Source organism: Pelobates fuscus, chromosome 3, assembly GCF_036172605.1.
Source record: "Pelobates fuscus isolate aPelFus1 chromosome 3, aPelFus1.pri, whole genome shotgun sequence".
NCBI lineage: Eukaryota > Metazoa > Chordata > Amphibia > Anura > Pelobatidae > Pelobates > Pelobates fuscus.
This window is the reverse complement of record NC_086319.1, coordinates 352,890,392-352,913,256: the sequence shown is the minus strand read 5'-3', so window position 1 is coordinate 352,913,256 and position 22,865 is coordinate 352,890,392. Positions and strand designations below refer to the sequence as shown.

At 40.4% G+C, this 22,865-nt stretch overlaps 1 protein-coding gene across 2 annotated transcripts in view; it reads right to left on the bottom strand.

Moving 5' to 3' along the window:
• The window catches only part of LOC134601259 (TRPM8 channel-associated factor homolog), a 95,105-nt gene that overhangs the window by 60,672 nt on the left and 11,568 nt on the right, over positions 1-22,865 (bottom strand). For both annotated transcript variants that reach the window (XM_063445725.1, XM_063445726.1), the window contains exon 3: positions 13,198-14,159. In XM_063445725.1, coding sequence (XP_063301795.1) covers positions 13,198-14,159 — 962 coding nt within the window. The remainder of the gene's footprint in view (positions 1-13,197; positions 14,160-22,865) is intronic.

Below are 22,865 nucleotides of genomic sequence, written 5' to 3'. Positions count from 1 at the left end.
TTTACTATCTGAATACTTTTGTTGGAAATAATGACAGTTGTCATGGATGTTATGATATTCAAACGTGCCATGAAATCCTAGGTCACTGTAATTATGATGATAAGAATAGTCAATATAACAGAGCCCAAAAACAAACAGAGTAAATGAGAAAATCAATACTTAACCCCTTCAGGACGGGGTCAATAGTGCACGTTCTGATCAAAACAAAATGTAAACAAAAACTGGAATTTGCGCTATATGTCTGTTCAACCGTAATTCACCTCTTTCATATTAAATGCACCCACACTTATTATATATAATTTTGTTCAGGAGAAACAGGGCTTTCATTTCATATCAAATATTTATATATGAAACATAATTTATTATGAATGAAATTAAAAAAACTGTGAGAAATTTAATTTTTTTTAAAAAAAATTGTAGTTCCGCCTCACATTTTAGCTGTAAATGTCATAATACTGTTTTTACGGTTTTACTGCAAATAAAATGCAAATATTTGTAATCAGCGATGTCTCACGAGTACAACAGTACCCCCCATTAACAGGTTTTATGGTGGTTTGGAAAGTTAAAGGGTCAAATATAGAACGTTCCATTTTCAAATTGAAATTTGCCAGATTAGTAATGTTACCTTTGAGACGGTGTGGTAGCCAAGGAATGAGAATTACCCCCATAATGGCATACCATTTGAAAAAGTAGACAACCCAAGGTATTAAACGTGGGGTATGTTTAGTCTTTTTTAGTAGCCACTTAGTCACAAACACTGGCCAAATTTAGCGTTCATATTTGTTTTTGTTTGAAAAAAGCAAAAAACTAATATTTGGCCAGTGTTTGTGACTAAGTGGCTACTAAAAATGACTGGACATACCCCATTTGCAATACCTTGGGTTGTCTACTTTTGCAAATGGTATGCCATCATGGGGATAATTCTTATTCCTGGGCTACCATACGGTCTCAAAGGCAACATAACTAATCTGGCAAATTTCAATGTCAAAAAAATGAAATGCAAGCCTTATAAGTGACTCTCTAACTTTCCAAAACACCATAAAACCTGTACATGGGGGGTACTGTTATTCTCGGGAGACTTCACTAAACACAAATATTAGTGTTTTAAAACAGTAAAACATATTACATCAATAATATAGTCCATAAAAGTGCCGTTTGTTTGTAAAAAATGCAAAAAACGTCACTTTTACTTAAAATATCATCGTTGTAATACAATTTACCAGTTTTAAACACTAATATTTGAGTTCAGCGAAGTCTCCCGAGTAAAACAGTACCCCCTATGTACAGGTTTTATGGTGGAGAGTTACAGGGTCAAATATAGTGCTTGCGAATTAAATTCTCTGCACTTTCTCCCTGTGTTGTCAGGCATGTCAATCAAATTTTAATGAATCAAATCACATAATTATGTTAAAAAATATTTAAATATACACGTAGAATTTTAATATAAATGCATTTATAGGTATTTAAATTCTACGTGTATACTAATGTAATATTTTATGTAATTATATGTATTTATCTATATATATATATATTTTCGGTTATTTGTATTTTATATATAGATAGATATATATAGAATGTCATTCTAAGTGTATTTTGTTACCAATATATATATATTAATAACAAAATACAGTTAGAATGAAATTACATATGAATATATAATTTATTTTAAATTTTCTTTCAATATTTTATTTATTTAATGATTTTATTTATTTATTATTGTAATTATACGTATATATATATATAATATATGTGTATATCTATTATATATAAATATATACATATTATATATATGTAACGTCATTCTAAGTGTATTTTAATACTAATATATATACTAATACAAATATTAAAATACATTACGGATGACGTTACATATATATAATATGTATATATATATTATATATATATATAATATATATACATATTTTATATATATAAAAATACTTTTATTTTAATTTTACACATGTCTAATATTTTTTTTTACACTACCTACCAGCAGGGGGACTGTCTAATATTTTAGACAGTCCCCCTGCTGTCAGATCCACAGCCAGCTATAGGGGGCCATGTGATCGCTCTTTGAGAGCGATCACATGGCCCCTGGGGGCCTGATTTGCCGGGGGAGGCTGCCTGGGCTGTCAGGCAGCCCTCCAGAAGAGGATCGGGGAGGAGGTGAGTAGATCTCTCCTCCAGGGGCTGCAAGCCGTTACGGCGTTCTATGCCGCCGCAACGGCTTTAAAGCCCTTCAAAGCCGCGACGGCATAAAACGCCGTAACGGCGTTAAGGGGTTAATAGTATAGAATAAATCATTTGTAAAGGTGCTAGATACCAAGAAACCTTCCCAAGTTTCAGATAGAAAACAAGAAAAAAAACACAAACTAGTATCAGCGCTTAGCAGACATTGCCCTATGTAACAGAAAATGGGGGGGGGGGGTTTCTTTCTGTATTATAAGTCCAGAATAGTAGAGTTAAAATATATACAACTAGTTTGTAAAAAATATATATAAAATATAGTAGGAATACAGTGTTCTATATGCTCTTGTAGTTTAAATTAATCCAATCCAGGTGTAACAACGTATCCACCTTAAGTCAGAGAGAACACGATCATAGCATAACACTGTAAAATATTTTAATATCCCCTTTAAAAACCCTTTGTGGAAATTCTTACAAAATATGATGGTGGAATTTATCTCTAAGAACCACGATAAGGCATTAGTGCAGTACAGTGCACGAGGTGTCAAGCTGTTTTACCACTCCGTCGGTGAGATGCTGCGGTCCGATCCTGTGCACTCGGGCAGGAGAAGACTTTAATCACCTTGAAAGAATGCCAACCGTAAGTGCCACAGGATCTGCTATCAAACGCCTTTGAATAACAGTCTGGAACAGAGAACCTGATACCAGAGTCACAGCTAGATTAGAGCTAGTACACACTGATATGGCAAGGTCCTATAGACCCACAAGCTAAAGAGGGTTTCAGATATACAATAGCATTCACTGATAATTATTATTATTATTATTATTATTATTATGTTATTTATATAGCGCCATCGAATTCCGCAACGCTTTACAATGGGTGGACGAACAGACATGTAGTTGTAACCAGACAAGTTGGACAACAGGAACAGAGGGGTTGAGGGCCCTGCTCAATGAACTTACATGCTAGAGGGAGTGGGGTAAAATGACACAAAATGGTAAGGATAGTATTAGACTAGTGACAGTTGCAGAAGAGGAATCAGTCAGGCGCTATTAACAGTTTAATTGATACGCTTTTAAGAAGAAGTGGGTTTTTAACGACTTTTTTAAAGGAGTGGAGACTGGGTGAGCATCTAACAGAGGAGGGAAGCGAGTTCCACAGGAACAGTGCAGCCCTCGAGAAATCTTGAAGGCGAGCATCAGAGGTGGAAGTACGGACAGAAGATAGACGTAAGTCTTCAGCAGATTGTAAGGGCCTAGACGGGACATACTTGTGTATAAGGGAGGATAGATAGGTGGGAGCAGCATTATGTAACGATTTGAAAGCAAGAACCAGAATTTTAAACTGAGCTCTATATTTTATAGGAAGTCAATGTAGGGACTGACAGAAGGGTGAGGCATGGGAGGTGCGGGCGGACAGGAAGATGAGCCTCGCTGCTGCACTCATTATAGACTGTAACGGCGCAAGTTGGGAGCACTTAAGACCACTGAGAAGCGGATTACAGTAGTCAAGGCGAGAAAGGACAGTGAAATGGACCAACACCTTAGTCGCATCTGGCGTTAAGTAGGGGCGGATACGCGCAATGTTTTTGAGATGGAAATGACAGGATTTGGCGATAGACTGAACATGAGGCTTGAAGGAGAGGTCGGAGTCAAAGAGAACACCTAGGCAGCGAGCCTGCGTGGTGGAGCTGATGGTAGCACCGTTGACTTGGAGGGAGACAGACACAGGAGTAACAACACTTGAGGGAGGAAAGACCAGAATTTCAGTTTTGGTCAAGTTTAGTTTAAGGAAGTGGGCAGCCATCCAGTTAGAAATAGCAGAGAGGCAGTCAGAGACACTAGTCAAGAGGGACAGGGAGAGATCAGGAGAGGACAGGTAGATTTGCATGTCATCTGCATAGAAATTATATTGGAAGCCAAAGGAGCAATGAGTTTAGGACTGAACCTTGGGGGACACCAACAGAGAGGAGTTGGGGAGAAGAAGCAGAGCCAGAGAAAGAAACACTGAAAGAGCGCTGGGAGAGGTAGGAGGAGCACCAGGAGAGAGCAATATCTTGTAGACCGATATTGCGGAGGATGAGAAGAAGCTGTTGATGACCAACAGTGTCAAAAGTCGCAGAAAGGTCAAGGAGAATTAGGATAGAGTAGTGACCACGAGATTTTGCAGCGAGTAGATCATTGGATACTGGTCAGTGCCGTTTCCACAGAGTGCTTAGCGCGGAAACCAGACTGAAGCGGGTCTAGCAGAGGGTTGGACTCGAGGAAGTCTGTCAATCTCGCATACACAATTCTTTCAAGGATCTTGGATGAAAAAGGCAGTAGCGAGATTGGACGATAGTTGGATGGGGAGTTAGGGTCAAGTTTGGGCTTCTTTAGAAATGGGGTTACAGTTGCATGTTTGAAGGACAATGGAAATATACCAGAGGAGAGAGAGAGATTGAGAATTTTAGTGAGAGGTGGAGGAAGAGAAGAAGACAGAGTACGGATGAGATGCTAGGGAATTGGATCTAGGGAGCAGGTTATGGGGCGGGAGGACTGGAGCAGAGCAGAAACCTCTTCCAATGTAGCGGGTGCGAATGAACATAGAACAGCAGAGGGAGTATAGTTAGGGGAAGTATTGTAAGGGGAAGAAGAAAGATAAGAGATCTCTTCTCTGATTGTAGAGATCTTGTCAGTGAAGTGAGTTGCAAAGTCTGAGGCGGTCAAGTTAGTAGGTGGAGGAGGAACTGCAGGGCGAAGAAGTTAAATGTGTGAAATAGTCTGATTATTACTGGTGCAGTATTTGTATATTTTCTGAAAAACAAGAGTGATGCAGTGTTTGCCACTAAAAGGTTTAATGCTGACACAGCTCTATATGGAGTCATAAAATGTATAAGATCAGACAAACTATTTTAAGTCACTGTTAAGTAAGCGAGGCATAAGACATGAAACCTCAGCACCTTACTCACCCCATCAGAATGGGACTGCTGAGAGAAATTGGAGAAAACTATTTGAATGGCCAGATGTCTGTTAATTGAGAGTAAATTACCAAAAGAATTGTGGACATATGCAGTAATGACTGCCGCTCATATCATAAACAGGTGTTTTAACAACCGTTTAGCACAAACTCCATATTACCTTTTGACAGGCAGAAAGCATTTTCTTTCTAAGATGAAAGTTTTTGAGTCAGAATGTTTTGCAAACAAGTATGACAGAAATAACAGAAAGAAACTAGACTCAAAATGTGAGAGAGGGATTTTTATTGGATATGACAAGAAAAGTCCTTCTTACCTAGAGTTTTTGAAAGACAGACTCAAACTGATTTGTTAGATGATGATGAGGATTGCTATAGAGAGAGCTATGCCCTCCCCCCCCCATACCAAAAACAAATGAGACTGGAATTGAGTGTCCAGAGATGATCCACATTTCTGAACTAGAAACTAGGAAATGAGAACAATGGTGTCACGTCTAAACATTTGTTATGAAGGAACACAACTGCAGATTTCTTATAGTTTGAATATTTATTATAAAAAGTAAAAGGTATTGACTTTAATTCCAATTTACAGGTACTGTAGCCTTAAGTAATAAACGATAACTGAAGTCCACAATTATAGGCACTGTAGCTTTAAGTAGTAAACGATAACTGAAGTCCACAATTATATGCACTGTAGCTTTAAGTAATAAACGATGACTGAAGTCCACAATTATATGCACTGTAGCTTTAAGTAATAAACGATGACTGAAGTCCACAATTATAGGCACTGTAGCTTTAAGTAGTAAACGATAATTGAATCAGATAGAGTCTTTTAGAAGTAGTAATTAATTAGGTGATAAGAAGTTACGTTAGCTGTTCCATAGACTTTAACTGAAGTAAGATAGATGCAGCTAACTGAGACAAAGTATGAGTTGAAGTTAGCTGTATCGGGTTTGTTTTAACAAAGGACTTTGGAGACAGGAAATAACAGCTTTGAGATGCAACGCTTATCACAGAGGTTTTACTTAGCTTCCGGCACATAGAACACTGGTTCCCGAGATTTCCTCAGAGGCGGTTTATCCTGAATGGACTGAGTTCAGCTTTAGTCGTGGATGAGGAAAGGTGAAGGGAACTTGAAGTCTTCCAGTCCGGTCCGGTAACAGAGGGCTTTCACAACGATGTTGCAGCCGGTTCATGAGTACGGAACGTAGTTCAATAATCCAGCGTCGATCAGCTGGTGCGGTCAGATTAAATAGGAAGACCGTGTCATAAAGAGGTGTGGCTAAGCTCCGTGGAACCAGGAAGTAAGAGGATATCATAATTAAGGCATGACAGTATCCCCTCCTTAATGAGCAACCTCTGGGTGCTATTGACTTGTCTTAGAAGGGTAACGTTTGTGAAATTTGTTAATTAATTTGTCAGCATGAACGACAGAGGAGTTTTCCCATGTATCTTCATCAATTCCATATCCTTTCCATCTGATGAGGTATTGTAAGGAGCCACGATGGATCCTTGAATCCAGTATACTTTGAATTTCGTATTCTTCTTCACCCTGGACCAATATGGGATCAGGAGAAGTAGTGACATTTCTTTGGAAAGGGTCAGGATGATGAGGCTTCAACAAGGACACATGAAAAACAGGATGTAGCTTTAAAGTTGGTGGAAGTTTCAATTTAACAACATTACGGTTGATAACCGATATGATTGGAAAAGGACCAAGGAAAAGAGAACTTAACTTCTTTGATGGACGATTTGTAGAGATGTTCTTTGAGGAAAGCCAGACAAGATCACCGATTTTATAAGAAGGTGAAGGTTGTCTTTTTGTATCAAAAAACTTCTTGTGATTGGAGGAGGCCAATTCCAGATTTTCATGTAAATTCTTGAATAAAGAGGACATATGATTGGATCTTTGGCCTTCAGAACAAGATTTGATATAAGATTCAATAGTTTGGTCTTGATGAGGCCACCAATAGTATCTTTTAGACAATTCAAGGGTCTTTTTTATACCTGTATGACCTGCCAGAGGAGAATCATGAATAAATTCGAGTACTTTAATTCTGAAAGAGGGAGATACGTAAATCCGGTCTTTGAAATAGTAGAGACCGTTTTTCTTGGATAATTTCATTGATTTAGGAAGTTCGAGAGCATCTTCACTGAGATCTTTAATGTCATCAATAAGAGAAGATAAGATTCCAATGACTTTAGGCGAAGGAGGTTCTTGAGGAGTTTTATGTTGAGAGAGGACAGCTCCAATTGCAACTTCCGAAGCATCCGTTTCAAGGACATAAGGATATGAAGGATTTGGAAGTTGAAGAATAGGAGCTGTTGTAAACTTTCTCTTTAATTCAGTGAAGGCAGTTTGAGCCTTCTCGTTCCAATTGAAGGGATGTTTTTTACTGTTAAGTTGATTGAGAGGGTAAGCTATCTCAGAGTAGTTTTTAATAAATTTTCTGTAGAAGTTGGCGAACCCTAGAAATCGCTGTAATTCTTTTACTGTAGAGGGAACAGGCCAGTTGATGATACAATCGACTTTTGAATTATCCATAGGGGCACCAGGTATGAGGTCTATAGGACAATCGTAGGAACGATGAGGTGGGAGCGTTTCAGCTTCTTTTTTACTGAAGACATCTGAAAAGTCTGAATAAAAAGAAGGTATCGTTGGTTCTTTGGAGATCTGAAGAATAGGAATTTGCTGTAAACATGTTTCTTTACAATGATGTGAGTTAAAGGTGATAGAGAAAGGAGACCATGACATTTGAGGGTTGTGGTTCCTTAACCAGTTGATCCCTAATATAACGGGATAGAGAGGTGATGGAATAACATCAAATACTAGAATTTCAGTATGAATATGATTGGTGGTTACCTTTAGAGGGATGGTTTCATGAAGAATCGGTCCCGAGGAGATAAGGGAGCCGTCAATCACTTTAATAGGAACAGAAATGTTTTTTTGAACACAAGGAATTTTATTCTTTGTTACAAAGGTTGAATCGATGAATACTCCATTTGCACCTGAATCGATGATAGCTTCAGTAACAATTCTCACCTTATCCCACTGTATTACAAGGGATATTGGTGTGAACGGAGTGGCCGATGTTGAGGGGAGTGCACTGAAGATAGCAGAGGTATAGGCTTGTCTACCGGCCTTTGTCCGTTTTAATAAGGGACAATCAGAGACCAGATGATCTTGAGAGGCACAATACATGCATAGGGTTAATTGACGTCTTCGGTTCTTTTCTGCAGGAGTGAGAGGACTTCTTATTACCCCTATTTCCATAGGCTCACTTGGTAAGGAAGTCTTTTCTGGAGCTTTTGAGGGAGTAAAAGGTCTTCGGTCTTTAGAATGAAAAAGGGCTTTTTCTGCCTTTCTTTCTCTTAATCTTCTGTCAATGCTGATTGATAAGTGAATTAGAGCGTTCAAAGTAGTAGGAAGTTCTGTTCTAGATAGTTCATCTTTTACAGCTTCAGATAAACCAATTCGAAATTGGTTGCGCAATGTGATGTCATTCCATTGCGTTTCTACAGCCCATCTTTTAAATTCAGCAATGTAATCTTCAACAGGTCTATTTCTTTGCTGTAGTGTTCTGATTGTTAAATCAGCTGTAGCTTGTTTGTTAGGATCTTCATAGAGAAGAGACATGGCTTCAAAAAATTCATCCAGTGAGTCTAAGATGGGGTCGTCGTTTTCCAGAAAGGAATGGGCCCATGACATAGGTTCATCTCTTAGAAAGGAAATAACCGAACAAACTTTAGTTCTTTCTGTAGGATAAGATCGAGGTTTCAAAGCAATTAATAGTTTGCAGGTGTTGAGGAACTCCCTGTATTTTGAACGATCTCCAGAGAACTTTTCTGGGTTACATACAGCAGGATCACTAGCCGAGTGCAGAACAGTATGAGGAGTATGAGTTTGTAGATCTCTGACATAAGTGAGAATTCTTTCGTTAGTAACTTGCAGGTCTTGCACACCTTGGGCTAGTGTATCAACTCTTTGATTCAGCGTAGTTATAGTAGAATCGAAATCTGCTGGATCCATTACAATGGCTGGATTATTCTGTCACGTCTAAACATTTGTTATGAAGGAACACAACTGCAGATTTCTTATAGTTTGAATATTTATTATAAAAAGTAAAAGGTATTGACTTTAATTCCAATTTACAGGTACTGTAGCCTTAAGTAATAAACGATAACTGAAGTCCACAATTATAGGCACTGTAGCTTTAAGTAGTAAACGATAACTGAAGTCCACAATTATATGCACTGTAGCTTTAAGTAATAAACGATGACTGAAGTCCACAATTATAGGCACTGTAGCTTTAAGTAGTAAACGATAATTGAATCAGATAGAGTCTTTTAGAAGTAGTAATTAATTAGGTGATAAGAAGTTACGTTAACTGTTCCATAGACTTTAACTGAAGTAAGATAGATGCAGCTAACTGAGACAAAGTATGAGTTGAAGTTAGCTGTATCGGGTTTGTTTTAACGAAGGACTTTGGAGACAGGAAATAACAGCTTTGAGATGCAACGCTTATCACAGAGGTTTTACTTAGCTTCCGGCACATAGAACACTGGTTCCCGAGATTTCCTCAGAGGCAGTTTATTCTGAATGGACTGAGTTCAGCTTTAGTCGTGGATGAGGGAAGGTGAAGGGAACTTGAAGTCTTCCAGTCCGGTCCGGTAACAGAGGGCTTTCACAACGATGTTGCAGCCGGTTCGTGAGTACGGAACGTAGTTCAATAATCCAGCGTCGATCAGCTGGTGCGGTCAGATTAAATAGGAAGACCGTGTCATAAAGAGGTGTGGCTAAGCTCCGTGGAACCAGGAAGTAAGAGGATATCATAATTAAGGCATGACAAATGGTCAGGCAGGTAATGACCATAGTACACGTTACCCTAAAAGAGACAGAAAAACGCCTCACTACTTGGAGGACTATGTTTCAGATTTTGAGATGATCAGTTACTAACAAACATTAAATAATGTGACAAGGTGTTTGATGTACCACAAACATTTAAAGATGCTATAAGTTCACCTCAGTCACAAAATCTGCTTAATGTTATGAGAGAGGGCATAGATTCGCTGAAGGAAAATGACACATTCACTTTGACTACTTTACCAGAAGGGGGGTAGATGTGTGTATGGAGTGAAAAACAATGTTGATGGGCTAGAAACGTACAAAGCCAGATATGTTGCTAAAGGTTATAGTCAAGTAAAGGGAATTGATTACAAGGACATTTTTTCACCAACTGCAAACATTACATCAGTATGGATTTTTATGCAAATGACAGGACATTATGATTTACTTCTTCACCAGATGGATATGAAAACAGCCTGTTTACATGCTCCAATTGATTGTGAGGTTTATGTGGAACAACCAGATGGATTTAAGGTAAAGTCCAAGCAAAATGAGAAACTAGTTTTAAAATTGAACAAGTCATAGTATGGTCTAAAACAATCAGGTAGAAATTGGAACAAGATGCTGCATGATCATTTAAGCGACAATGGGTTTGAACAAAATCCAGCCGACCACTGTGTGGACCAATATGTTAAACAATCTTGAAATGAGAGAGTAATACTGTCAATATGGGTTGATCATCTCATTATCGGCTCAGAGAAGAAACAGTAATCAATGACGTGAAGAAAATGCTTACAGCAAAATTTAAGATAAAAGATCTTGGGAGGATCAAACATTTCCTAGGTACTAATTTTGAACAAAGTGATGGTTTGGTAGAAATGAATAAAAAGAGATGCATATAAAAAATTCTGGAGAAGTTTGTAAAGACAGATTGTAAACCCAGATAAACACCATGTGAACAAAAACTGGACCATGATTTAAGCTGGGTGATCAGTAAACTGTTACAATGCTTGTCCGAGCCAACAGAACGACATTTAACCACAGCTAAGCATGTGATGAGATACTTAAAACATACTATTGACTATGAGTTGTGCTACAGAAAGTGTAGTGAAAACTTGAAACTCGAGGCATATAGTGATACTGACTGGGCCTCTGATGTGAACCAATACAAATCTTTGGGGACAATCAAGGTTTAATAGCTCTTTCAAAGAATCCTGTTTGCCATCAGAGATGCAAACATACTGATATCAAGTAATATATTTTTTGACTATTGTCCAACTGACAAGATGGTAGCAGATGACTAAGCCTTCAACAAGCCTTTATGACTAAGCCTTCAACAAAGTCCAAGTTAGAAAAGTTTTTGAATTATATGTTTGGAATATAAGTCATGTAATATATGAATATGCAAAAAACAAATATTACACACTCGAGAGCAAGTGGGGGTATTGAGATATACAAATTAAAAGTGCTCTCATAGTGCTGTAACTTATGTTATACATTGTATGGTTAAACGGAGTGTAAATAAAGTTTGTTGTTACTCCTCCTTTTCCTCCTGAAACAGGAGGCAGGAGAGTTAGTTAAAATAAAGACACAGAAGCAAGAAGTAGTTGTGTGATTTTTTTTCCTCCATTTGATATAAGATTATTCTTATATACCCGGTTATCCTACCCAAAAAATTAAAAAGGGCAACAGATTTCATATAATCACAATCTGGTAAATGAACCAGCAATTGTATAAATATTTAGACCCATCTAAAATAGAGCTAAATAAACATTTAATCACAATGTTTTACAGTAGTTTAAAGCAAAATAAATGACAGAATCTGACATCATGGCTAGGGAAAGAGTCAGCATGGCACATTGGGTTAAGTGATTAAGTAGAATGAAACATCATAGTTGGGAAGGAGGTAAATGAAGGCTAGTAAAATAGCTAGAGAAAGAGAATATACTAAGTTGGGAAGAATTAAAAGGGGCATCATAGTTGAGTATGGAAAAAATTGACTTTATGAGAGGAGCATGAGAGTAGGGCGACATCATTGCCAGGAAATTAACAGAATATGATTGTGACAAACGCACTTGGGTCTGGTCGTTTGCCATGAGCACCTGGAGGAGCCTACTTGCCAACCTCCTGCCCCAGGATTATGGGCCCTACAAAATACCCTGCAAACTACTTTGTTCGTGTGATTTAGAATTATGTTGTTCGGGAACCGAACACCAGCACGAACCAGAGACCACCCGGAAACTTGTTAAGCCCAATTGACACCTTGTTACTAGTTTCACTGCAGTGTTCTAATTGTTCATCTGGGTGGTGGCCATCTTGTTCACATGAACACAGACAGTGGTGTTTGGTCATCGAGTTCAAGGAACTATTTTTGGATACTGAAACTCCCGAACCGCTGGACTTCCATGATCGCTTGTGTTCAGTTTTATAACACTTGGGAAGACACTGTTCAGTGGAAACGTTCCCACGAACAAAGGGAACAAGCTCCAGGGTAAGAATATTGACTATGTTCGGTAGTTTGTTCGGTTTTAAACTACCGAACGACCAAACGAGACCAACTACCGAACGAGACCAACCGCTAGCCCTGATTTTATGGAACTGCTTTGGGCAGGAGCCTCGTGTGCGGTCAGGGAGCCGATCCAGGACCCCAGTCAAGCCATGACGACTGTGGGCAGAAGTGCTTCGGTTTGTCCCCTGTTGCAGCTAGGAAGTGGTCTTTTGGTGGAGGTACCCAGCCGGGGTTCAGGGAGCTCCGTTACAATCATCAATGTAGAAAATTAAAGAGACAACAACTACAGGTGAAGAAGAGGTAAGCAAGTAACAAGACTGTAAAAGAGGGAAGGAAATACTTGTAATAGCTGGAGAGGGAGAAAGAGGTCATGACATCAGGAAAGGGACAGAAGGGATTTTGGTGTCTGAAAAAGGAAAGTAGTAGGGGAAAAATTACGACTGCATGTCTATTGGGTAGGAATTTAATTTACTTGGTCTGGATTGATTTTATGGTCTGAACTGATTTTGTGCCTATTACTGAATGAAATATAAATTACTGGTTGTATCTCAAACTACACTACAAGCATTACCAAAAATGTTTATACTTAAAGTTGCATTAGCTCTTTATAAGCATTAGATTTTTAAAAATATATCCTGTTGCCATATATAAATTTTACTAGGATTACCAGTGCAATTAAACCATATGCATGGGCAGTACCTGGATTTGTTCCATCAATCTCCACAGTCACTGAAGGCTTTTCTTTAAAAGGAAAGTTATTAATACTCTGGCTGTTTTGGTTAAAACAGCAGACATCATGTGCAAGACTAAGGATTAAAGCATCTTTAGAGTTGTTTTTCACTGGGCAATCCTGGCTGACATTAGGAATCCCACATCTCTTCACTAAGCACACACATTCTTGCTGTATTGAATAAGTAAGTGGGGAGGCTGGCAGCCTCATAAAATTGGAGACATCTTCTCTTATATTGGTCAGCCAGGAACTGAGAGGAGGTTGAATCTCCACTCCATCTTGTAGGTTCTTCAAAAGCTCTGAGAATGCTCTTGGAAAATGATAATAGTTTGTCACTGCTGCAGGGTCTGCAGGCTTATACGCACCCTTAGTTATTGATTTACCAAGTATGCTAATCCCAAACGTGTTCAGGATTTTATTTCCTGGGTATTGGCAAACCACATGTTTTTCTGGATTCTTATAGGACCAGTACCATGATTGTCCAGCAATAAGCAGTCCACCTCCTTCAGCCACAAACCGCTTGATACTTTCTGCCTCACTGTCACTATAGGAATCACAGCAGTACACACTGAGCCCAGGTTCTAGGCTTGATGTGCTAGAATCAAAGCCTTCTTGCATCAACAATTCAGTGAAGCCTTCCACTGCTTTATTAACACCAATTTTTTGTTTTCTGCCTGAGCCAAGCCATAATATAGAATTTAGTATAACTGTTTTGAGCTCTGGTTTAGTGAACAGGGTTTCATGTGCTCCCACAACAATTCGTCCTCGTCCATAGATTGCAGCAGCAAGGAAGCATTTCTTTTCATCATTCAGTCCAACTGGAAATGTTAGAGGGCCATGAAGAAGAAGTTGTGAAGGGGTACTTGACCCACTGATGTCTAGAAGGGCTACGTCTTTTAGAAGAATATTCAGATCCAACAAGAAGCTGATACTGTAATAAAAGGGCATTAAATTATGTTAATTCAGTGCAATACTCAAGCTTGTATTAAAGAGAATATATTTTTTGCATGGAAGAAACACAATATTAAGACAGATAAGACATAAATAATAAGACATCAATAATAAGACAACAAATACATTTAAAATCATTTAAGAATTGTTATCAGGGGAAGCAATTAACAAGTAAAACCTAAGTACCAACTTGCTGTTTACCAAGTCTGCAACATCTATGTCCCTCTTGTGTTCCAGTTCTACTAAAGATGTGTCCACCTATCATGTCCTTCAAGCTACTTCAAAAAACAGACTACCCTCAATTATCTTCAAGTTTTGACTTTGGTAGCTAATCTGATTTGTTTATATCTGCATACATATTTAAAGGGACACTCCAGGCACCCAGACTACTTCTGCTCATTGGAGTGGTCTGGGTGCCAACTCCCACTACCCTTAACCCTGCAAGTGTAATTATTGCAGTTTTTCATAAACTGCAATATTTACATTGCAGGGTTAACTCCACCTCTAGTGGCTGTCTATTAGACAGCCACTAGAGGTCACTTCCTGGGTTCTAGCACAGGTTTCCTGTGCTAGAGCGTCGCTGGACGTCCTCACGCTGTGTGAGGACCTCCAGCGTCGCTCAAAACCCCATAGGAAAGCATTGAAATGATTTTTCAATGCTTTCCTATGGGGAGACGTAATGCGCATGCGCGGAATTTCCGCGCATGCGCATTAGGTCTCCTCGGCCGGTGAGCGAGATTAGTCTCGCCCACCGGCCGACGTAATCACTAGGAGGAGCGTCGCGGAGGCGGAGACAGCGGCGAGGGACATCGCCGCTGTCCCAGGTAAGTGACTGAAGGGGTTTTCACCCCTTCAGTAACCGGGGATTGGTGGGTGGGAGGGCGAGGGACCCTCCAGTGCCAGAAAAACGGATCGTTTTTCTGGCACTGGAGTTTCCCTTTAAGCTGAAATGAGCTAAAGGGATGTGAAAGTAGCCACCATCACTGGAAGCATAAGTTGGACTCTTTGATTATGTCCTTAGATTACTCCTATGTTTAAATCACCCTGTGCCCATTTTGGGTGCAGGCTGTGTTTAATATGGTTGTTTTGTGTTAAATGTTTTGTGTGCTCCCCTGTCTTGCTGAATCTTTTAACCAACTAGGTTGATTTGGCTGTGGAGCCTGTACAACACCATCTGTTGGTTGCAGGGATCATGAAACAGCTATATGCACTAACTAAATAACAAGGCTTGTTAATTTGTATATTCTGGTAGATTTGCATTTTATGAATTCTGCAGACACAATTAAAAATAATTTCAAGCAGAAACACTGACATCCAGACTCCTAACGCCATGACCACTTCAAATCATTGAAGAGGTCATGGTGGAAATGCTTGACCTATTTGCAGGAGATCGTTAAGTTCCGTTTAACAAAACATGCAAGATATGCTAGAAATTATTTTCTAATAAAATATTTTGAGCACACATCCATGGTAAATGCAGCTCTTAATTAACCCCTTAAGGACCGCTGACGGTTCAGGACCGTCAGCGGTAAAACGTGCGTTTGGACCGCTGACGGTCCTGAACCGTCATAACGGTTTTGGGCTACTTACCTGATCGCGATCAGCTCTCCTCCCGGTCCAGGGGGACTGCCTGTCTGCCCGGGCAGTCCCCCCTAGGCAGATCAGGACCCCACGGCCATGTGATCACTCGATCACATGACCGCAATAGGGGTCTTTGTATCTGCCTGCAGGGGGACTGTCTGTGCTGACAGGCAGTCTCCCTGCAAGTAAAAAATCATAAAATAAAGTGTAAAAAAAAGAAATCAGTGTAAAAAAAAAAAATATGTGTATATATATATGATATATATACATGTATTATATCTATATATACCTATATATAATATATGTATATATATAATATATATAATGTCACACTAAGTGTATTTTTATATTATATATACGTATATTAATATAAAAATACACTTATATTTAAATTACACACGAATATATACAATATATATAATAACTATATATATGGTATATATATATTATTATAAAATACAAATAATATGTTAATAAAAATAAATAACAAAAAATAAAAATAATTTTTAATAATTAAAAAAAAATTATATATATATTCAATTTTATTCTAACAGTATTTTGATATTGATATATATATATTTATATCAAAATACACTTAGAATGTAATGATATATATATCTATGTATAAATAAATAAATAAAAATAATACGAAATATACATATGTCCACATACAAAATTACATTAATAATTTCATAAATATACACGTAGACGTCAAATATATAAATATGTATATATATTAAATTTCTACGTGCATATTTATGTAATATTTTTACCTAATTAAGTCATTTTAATGATTGCAATTTGAGGGACCTGCCTGCCAACCCAGGCCAAAAGTCCAGATAATTTAATTTGCTAGCACTGTGCTTAACCCTGTAACTTTCTATGACACCCTAAATCCTGTACATGGGGGTACTGTTTTACTCGGGAGACTTCGCTGAACACAAATATTAGTGTTTCAAAACAGTAAAACATATCACAGCGATGATATTGTCAGTGAAAGTGAAGTTTTTTGCATTTTTCACACACAAACAGCTCTTTCACTGAGGATATTATTGCTGTGATATATTTTACTGTTCTGATACACTAATATTTGTGTTCAGCGAAGTCTCCTGAGTATAACAGTACCCCACATGTAGAGGTTTTATAGTGTTTGTGAAAGTTACAGGGTCAAATATAAGGCTTGATTTTACTTTTTTTTTTTTTTATTGAAATTTGTCAGATTGGTTAGGTTGCCTTTGAGAGCGTATGGTAGCCAAGGAATGAGAATTAGCCCCATGATGGCATACCATTTGCAAAAGAAGACAACCCAAGGTATTGCAAATGGGGTATGTTCAGCCTTTTTTAGTAGCCACTTAGTCACAAACACCGGCCAAAGTTAGCGTTTTTTGCATTTTTAACACACAAACAAATATAAATGCTAACTTTGGCCAGTGTTTGTGACTAGGTGGCTACTAAAAAAGACTGGACATACCCCATTTTAAATACCCTGGGTTGTCTACTTTAAAAAATATGTACATGTTAGGTGTGTTTCGGGGATTTATAACAGATAACGGTGTAACAATGTCACTATTGATACATTTAAAATATATATATATTGAAACAGCAATTTCCTACTTGTATTTATAGGCCTATAACTTGCAAAAAAAAGCAATAAAGCATGTAAACACTGGGTGTTTTTAAACTCGGGACAAAATTTTGAATCTATTTAGCAGTTTTTTTCATTAGCTTTTGTAGATAAGTAAAAGATTTTTCAAGTAAAAGTCCCAAAACATGTTTTTTTTTTTTTTTTTTCACCATATTTTATTATTTTTTTTAAATACAATATATGACATAATATAAATACTGGTATGTAAAGAAAGCCCTTCTTGTCGTGAAAAAAACAATATATAACTTGTATGGGAACCGTAAATGAGAGAGCGGAAAATTACAGCTAAACACAAACACCACAAAAGTGTTAAAACTGCTCTGGTCCTTAACGTACAAACATCGCAAAAACAGGCCGGTCCTGAAGGGGTTAAAACATAGCACATAAGTCTGTGTATTCATCTGTTGGTCTTCGGCCTTTTTGTCTATCTCCATGGCCAAATCCTATTTTGAAGGAGATCCCATAGCACTGTACCAGGCAGTGTAAGTATTATCTCTTTTTCACAATGTATTCATTACATTTCTATCCAAAGACAGAAAGACAAAAACCCTAAAAAAAAAAAAATATTCATCTTAACAAGTGTATATATCAACAGGGTGCAGAAAACTGTAACTGCAGCACTGTAACTATCATATAGGGCCGGCCTTAGGGGTGTGCGAGCTGTGCGGCCGCAGAGGGTGCCATGGACCACGGGGCCAGGGGCGTACCTAGAGCATATGGCACCCGGGGCGGGTCCTAGTTTTGGCACCCCCCCTCCTCCCCCGCACTTTAAAATGTACAAAACACCCCAAAAAAATTTAATGTATGTAGCATTGAGCCGTGCTTGCATGTTTCAATGTAAGCATGCTTTTGTATGGAGTAAGTATGAGTGAATGAATGCGTGTGTTTGTATGTAGTGTTGGCATTTTAATGTAGGCATGCTTTTGTGTGTAGTGTTGGCGAGATGCAGTGGTGTGGTTATATATAATGGTGATGTTTTAATACAGAGGTGTGTTTGTATGTAGTGTTTGCACTGGAATGCAGGGATGTATTTGTGTGTAGTGTTGGCAAGATGCTGAGATGTGGGATTGCCATATTTAAGGACACCAAATAAGGGAGCTATCTGCTAAACAGCACCCTAATTTGGTATCTTTACATATGGAATCTCACATAAGGGCACCAATTTAGGGAATTCTCTACTAAATAGCTAAAAGATCAAAATTTAAAAAGCCTTTTTCTTACTTTTAATCTTTAGGTTGTTTAGTAGATAACTCACTTATTTGTTATCCTTATGTGGGATTGACATATTTAAGGACACCAAATTAGGGAGCTATCTACTAAACATATACACAACCACATATATACAAACGCATTTAGTTATTAAGAGGTCCAACCAACCTCCCTACCTTACTCTGGGAGTGACAAGCGGTTGCTGCTGGGCTGGGATCTCTGTGCTCTTCCTTCACAGCTCACTTGCACGACCAGTAGTGATGCCGATGCCAGGATGATGTCATACCCCGGCTGCCGGCTTACTGCAGGGCGTACACAAACTCCTATATGGTCCATAAAAATGTTTAATCTCACTGCCTTCCAGTATATATCTGTCCTATCTGTCTGGGGGAATGTGACAACGTGGATGTATATGTAAGTGGGTGAGTATTACTATCAGGAGAAAGGTATATGGCAGGGTGGGACAGTGTGGTGGATACTATGACAGTGTGTGCCATTGCACACAGTGGATTGAAGGAGGTGACTGCAGGTCAGGTGGTGAGTATATGGTGTTTTATGTCATGGGTGGGAACAATGGGATTGGGTGTTATATGGAAGAGAGGATATTATGTCAAGGCAGGGCCAGGGTGTATGGCAGGGTTTGTATTATGATGCGGTGGAGGTATATAGCAGGGAGGGGATTATGGCAGTGTGGGTATTATATGACATGTTAAAGGGGTATATGCCAGGGTGGGAATTATGACCAGGTAGTGGGTTTATAGCAGGGAGGATATTATGACAAGGCAGGGGTGTATATGGCGGGGGCGGGGGTATTAGTACGCCACTGCACGGGGCACCCTGTGGCCGACACAGCTCACACATGGCCGGTGTCAGGGGAGCTAAAACAGGTATCCGGGTGGAGGATTAATTATTCTCCACCCGGGTCTATGAAAAAAAAAAAAATAGAGGCAGTGGGGGCGCGGCTTAACAAGCGGCAGGGCGGGGCTTATCGCAAAGCAGAGGCGGAGCTAATAAATACCAGAAGCCCCTAGTAATTGCTGCACAGGAAGAGGGAAGAAGGAAGGAGTCCCTGCTTCCCCAACAACCAACTGCATCCACTTCCAGCCATAATGGAAAGAGGTAAGTATGTGTGTGTGTGTTTGCCTGTTTGTGTAACTGCCTGCCTCTGTGTGTGTGTGTGTGTGACTGTCTGCCTGCCTGTGTGTGACTGTTTGCCTGTTTGTGTGACTGCCTGCCCCTGTGGTGTGTGTGTGTGTGTGTGACTGTCTGCCTACCTGCCTGCCTGTGTGTGACTGTCTGTGTGACTGTCTGCCTGTGTGTGACTTTTGACCTGTGTGCCTGTGTGTGACTGTGTGTGTGTGTGTGTGAGACTGCTGCCTGTGTGTGTGTCTGACTGTCTGACTGCCTGTGTGTGACTGTTTGCCTGTGTGTGTGTGTGTGTGTGTGTGTGTGTGTGTGTGTGTGTGTGTGTGAGAGAGAGAGACTGTCTGCCTGCCGGTGTGTGTGTGATTGTCTGTGTGACTGTCTCCATGTGTGTGTGACTGTCTGCCTGTGTGTGTGTGTGTGTGCGTGTGTGACTGTCTGCCTGTGTGTGACTTTCTCCCTGTGTGTGTGTGACTGTCTGTCTGTGTGACTGTCTGCCTGCCTGTGTGTGTGACTGTCTGTGTGACTGCCTCCCTGTGTGTGTGACTGTCTGCCTGTGTGTGTGTGTGTGTATGACTGTCTGCCTGTGACTGCCTGCCTGTGTGTACGTGTGTGACTGTCTGTCTGTGTGACTGTCTGCTTGCCTGTGTGTGTGTAACTGTCTGTCTGTGTGACTGTCTGCCTGTGTGTGACTGTCTCCCTGTGTGTTTGTGTGTGTGACTGTCTGCTATGTGTGTGTGTGTGTGTGTGTGTGTGCGTGTGACTGTCTGCCTGTGTGTGTGTGTGACTTTCTGCCTGTGTGTGTGTGTGTGTGACTTTCTGCCTGTGTGTGACTGTAACTGTGTGTGACTCCAATTGTGTGTGTCGCTGTAGCTGTGCCGTTGTGTGTGCCAGTGCCTGTATGTACTATCTGCCTTTAACTGAGTGTGTGCCTATCAGCAGCGTGAGTGTCTGAATGCCTGTAACTGAGCGTGTCTGACTGTCGGCTTGCAACTGTTTGTGTGACAGCCTGTGCCAGTGTGTGTGACTGTATACCTGCAACTTAGTGGGGGTGTGCCGTGAAGACTTTTCACACAGGGCACCTAATGGCCTAAGGTGGGCCCTGTATACATATATTGCTAAAATACATTTTTTTATAATTATATATTAATATATAATTTAAAAAGAGGGCAGGATTTACATGTTAAATGTCTGTAGCCAAAGAATACTAAGGTACCTTCTACTCCTCACCCCTCCCAACATCCCAACCTCCCAAATAAATGGCAAATAAGTGAGTTTAATGAATTTATTAGCTGGACATTGCATGAAAAAAAATCATATATTGGTATCTGAGAAATGCATATGCATGTATTTCTGTTTGTAATGTATTGTCTTTGAAGCTGTGAGTATAGTGAGTATAGTGAGTTCATGCAGTTATGTAAATGCATGCAAGGTAAAAGATAATGTTAAAACTGAGTAGGTAGGGTAAAGGGGGTCAGAGTTAGATTACATAAAGTGCTTAGTGTTAGAGAATTATAATCTTTAGGGCGGTTACAATTGTAGTGTATGGGATGTTTAGGATTGTTGGTTTATTATTGGATTATTGAATTTATTAATTGGGTTTAGGGCAGTGGTAGGACTAATGTAGAGAGGGACCTGGTGCAAGAAATTGTTTGGGCCCCCTCTAGCACAAAGGTGGCCAAAAGGTAGATCCCCATCTGTCAAATGTTTTGCCACCTAAAGATTTAATATTTGCTGGTCCTTGCAAGTTTCTGTTTGTGAGCCACTATAACTCACTTGAGTATTACTTTAAAGGGACACTATAGTCACCTGAACAACTTCAGCTTAATGAGGTTGTTCAGGTGAGTGCTACAGCTACCCGGAGCCTTTTTCTTGTAAGCACTGTATTTTCTGAGAAAATGCAGTGTTTACATTGGAAGCTTGGAACACCTCTTGTTGCAGTCAATCAGACGGCCACCAGAGGGACTTCCGAGTTCAGAGGCCCTAAAAAGGCCTCTCGTCCGATGCATTCTGGGTGATTGCATCAGACGGGCTATCAGCACACAAAGCACTGTGAACGCGCTTTGTGTGCTGACAGCCTGTCAGCACTGCTGTGGGCGTGGCTTCAGCTGACAGCTTCAGCTTCAGCTTCAGCTGACAGCTGAAGCCCGAACCCACAGGGAGCTGACTGTCCACAATAGTGGTTGAAGGGGGGGGGGGGGGGAGACCTACTCTCCTTCCCCCCCCCCGGCCCCCACCGCTGTGCGGCGGGTGGGGGCCCTAAAATTATCAATAAGGGGGGGGACCTACTGTCCCCCCCCCCCGGCCCCCACCCCTGTGCGGCGGGTGGGGGCCCTAAAATTAAAATTATCAATAAGGGGGGGACCTACTGTCCCCCCCCGGCCCCCACCCCTGTGCGGCGGGTGGGGGCCCTGAAATTATCAATAAGGGGGACCTACTGTCCCCCCCCCCCCCGGCCCCCACCCCTGTGCGGCGGGTGGGGGCCCTAAAATTAAAATTATCAATAAGGGGGGGACCTATTGTCCCCCCCCGGCCCCCACCCCTGAGCGGTGGGTGGGGGCCCTAAAATTATCGATAAGGGGGGGGGCCTACAGTCCCCCCCGGCCCCCACCCCTGTGCGGCGGGTGGGGGCCCTAAAATTATCAATAAGGGGGGGACCTACTGTCCCCCCCGGCCCCTACCCCTGTGCGGCGGGTGGGGGCCCTAAAATTATCAATAAGGGGGGGACCTACTGTCCCCCCCCGGCCCCCACCCCTGTGCGGCGGGTGGGGGCCCTAAAATTATCAATAAGGGGGGGACCTATTGTCCCCCCCGGCCCCCACCCCTGAGCGGTGGGTGGGGGCCCTAAAATGATCAATAAGGGGGGGACCTACTGTCCCCCCCGGCCCCCACCCCTGAGCGGTGGGTGGGGGCCCTAAATACAAAGGGGGGGGGGGACCCTAGTTAACCCTCCCCCCCCCCCAAAAAAAAATTATCTCCCTACCTACCCCCCTCACCCTAAAAATAATGAGGGGGGGAACATTAACTAAAAACCTGTAAAAAAATAAAAAGAGATAAAAAAAACTTACCATTCGATGTTTTCTTTCTTCTAAAATCTTCTTTCTTCAG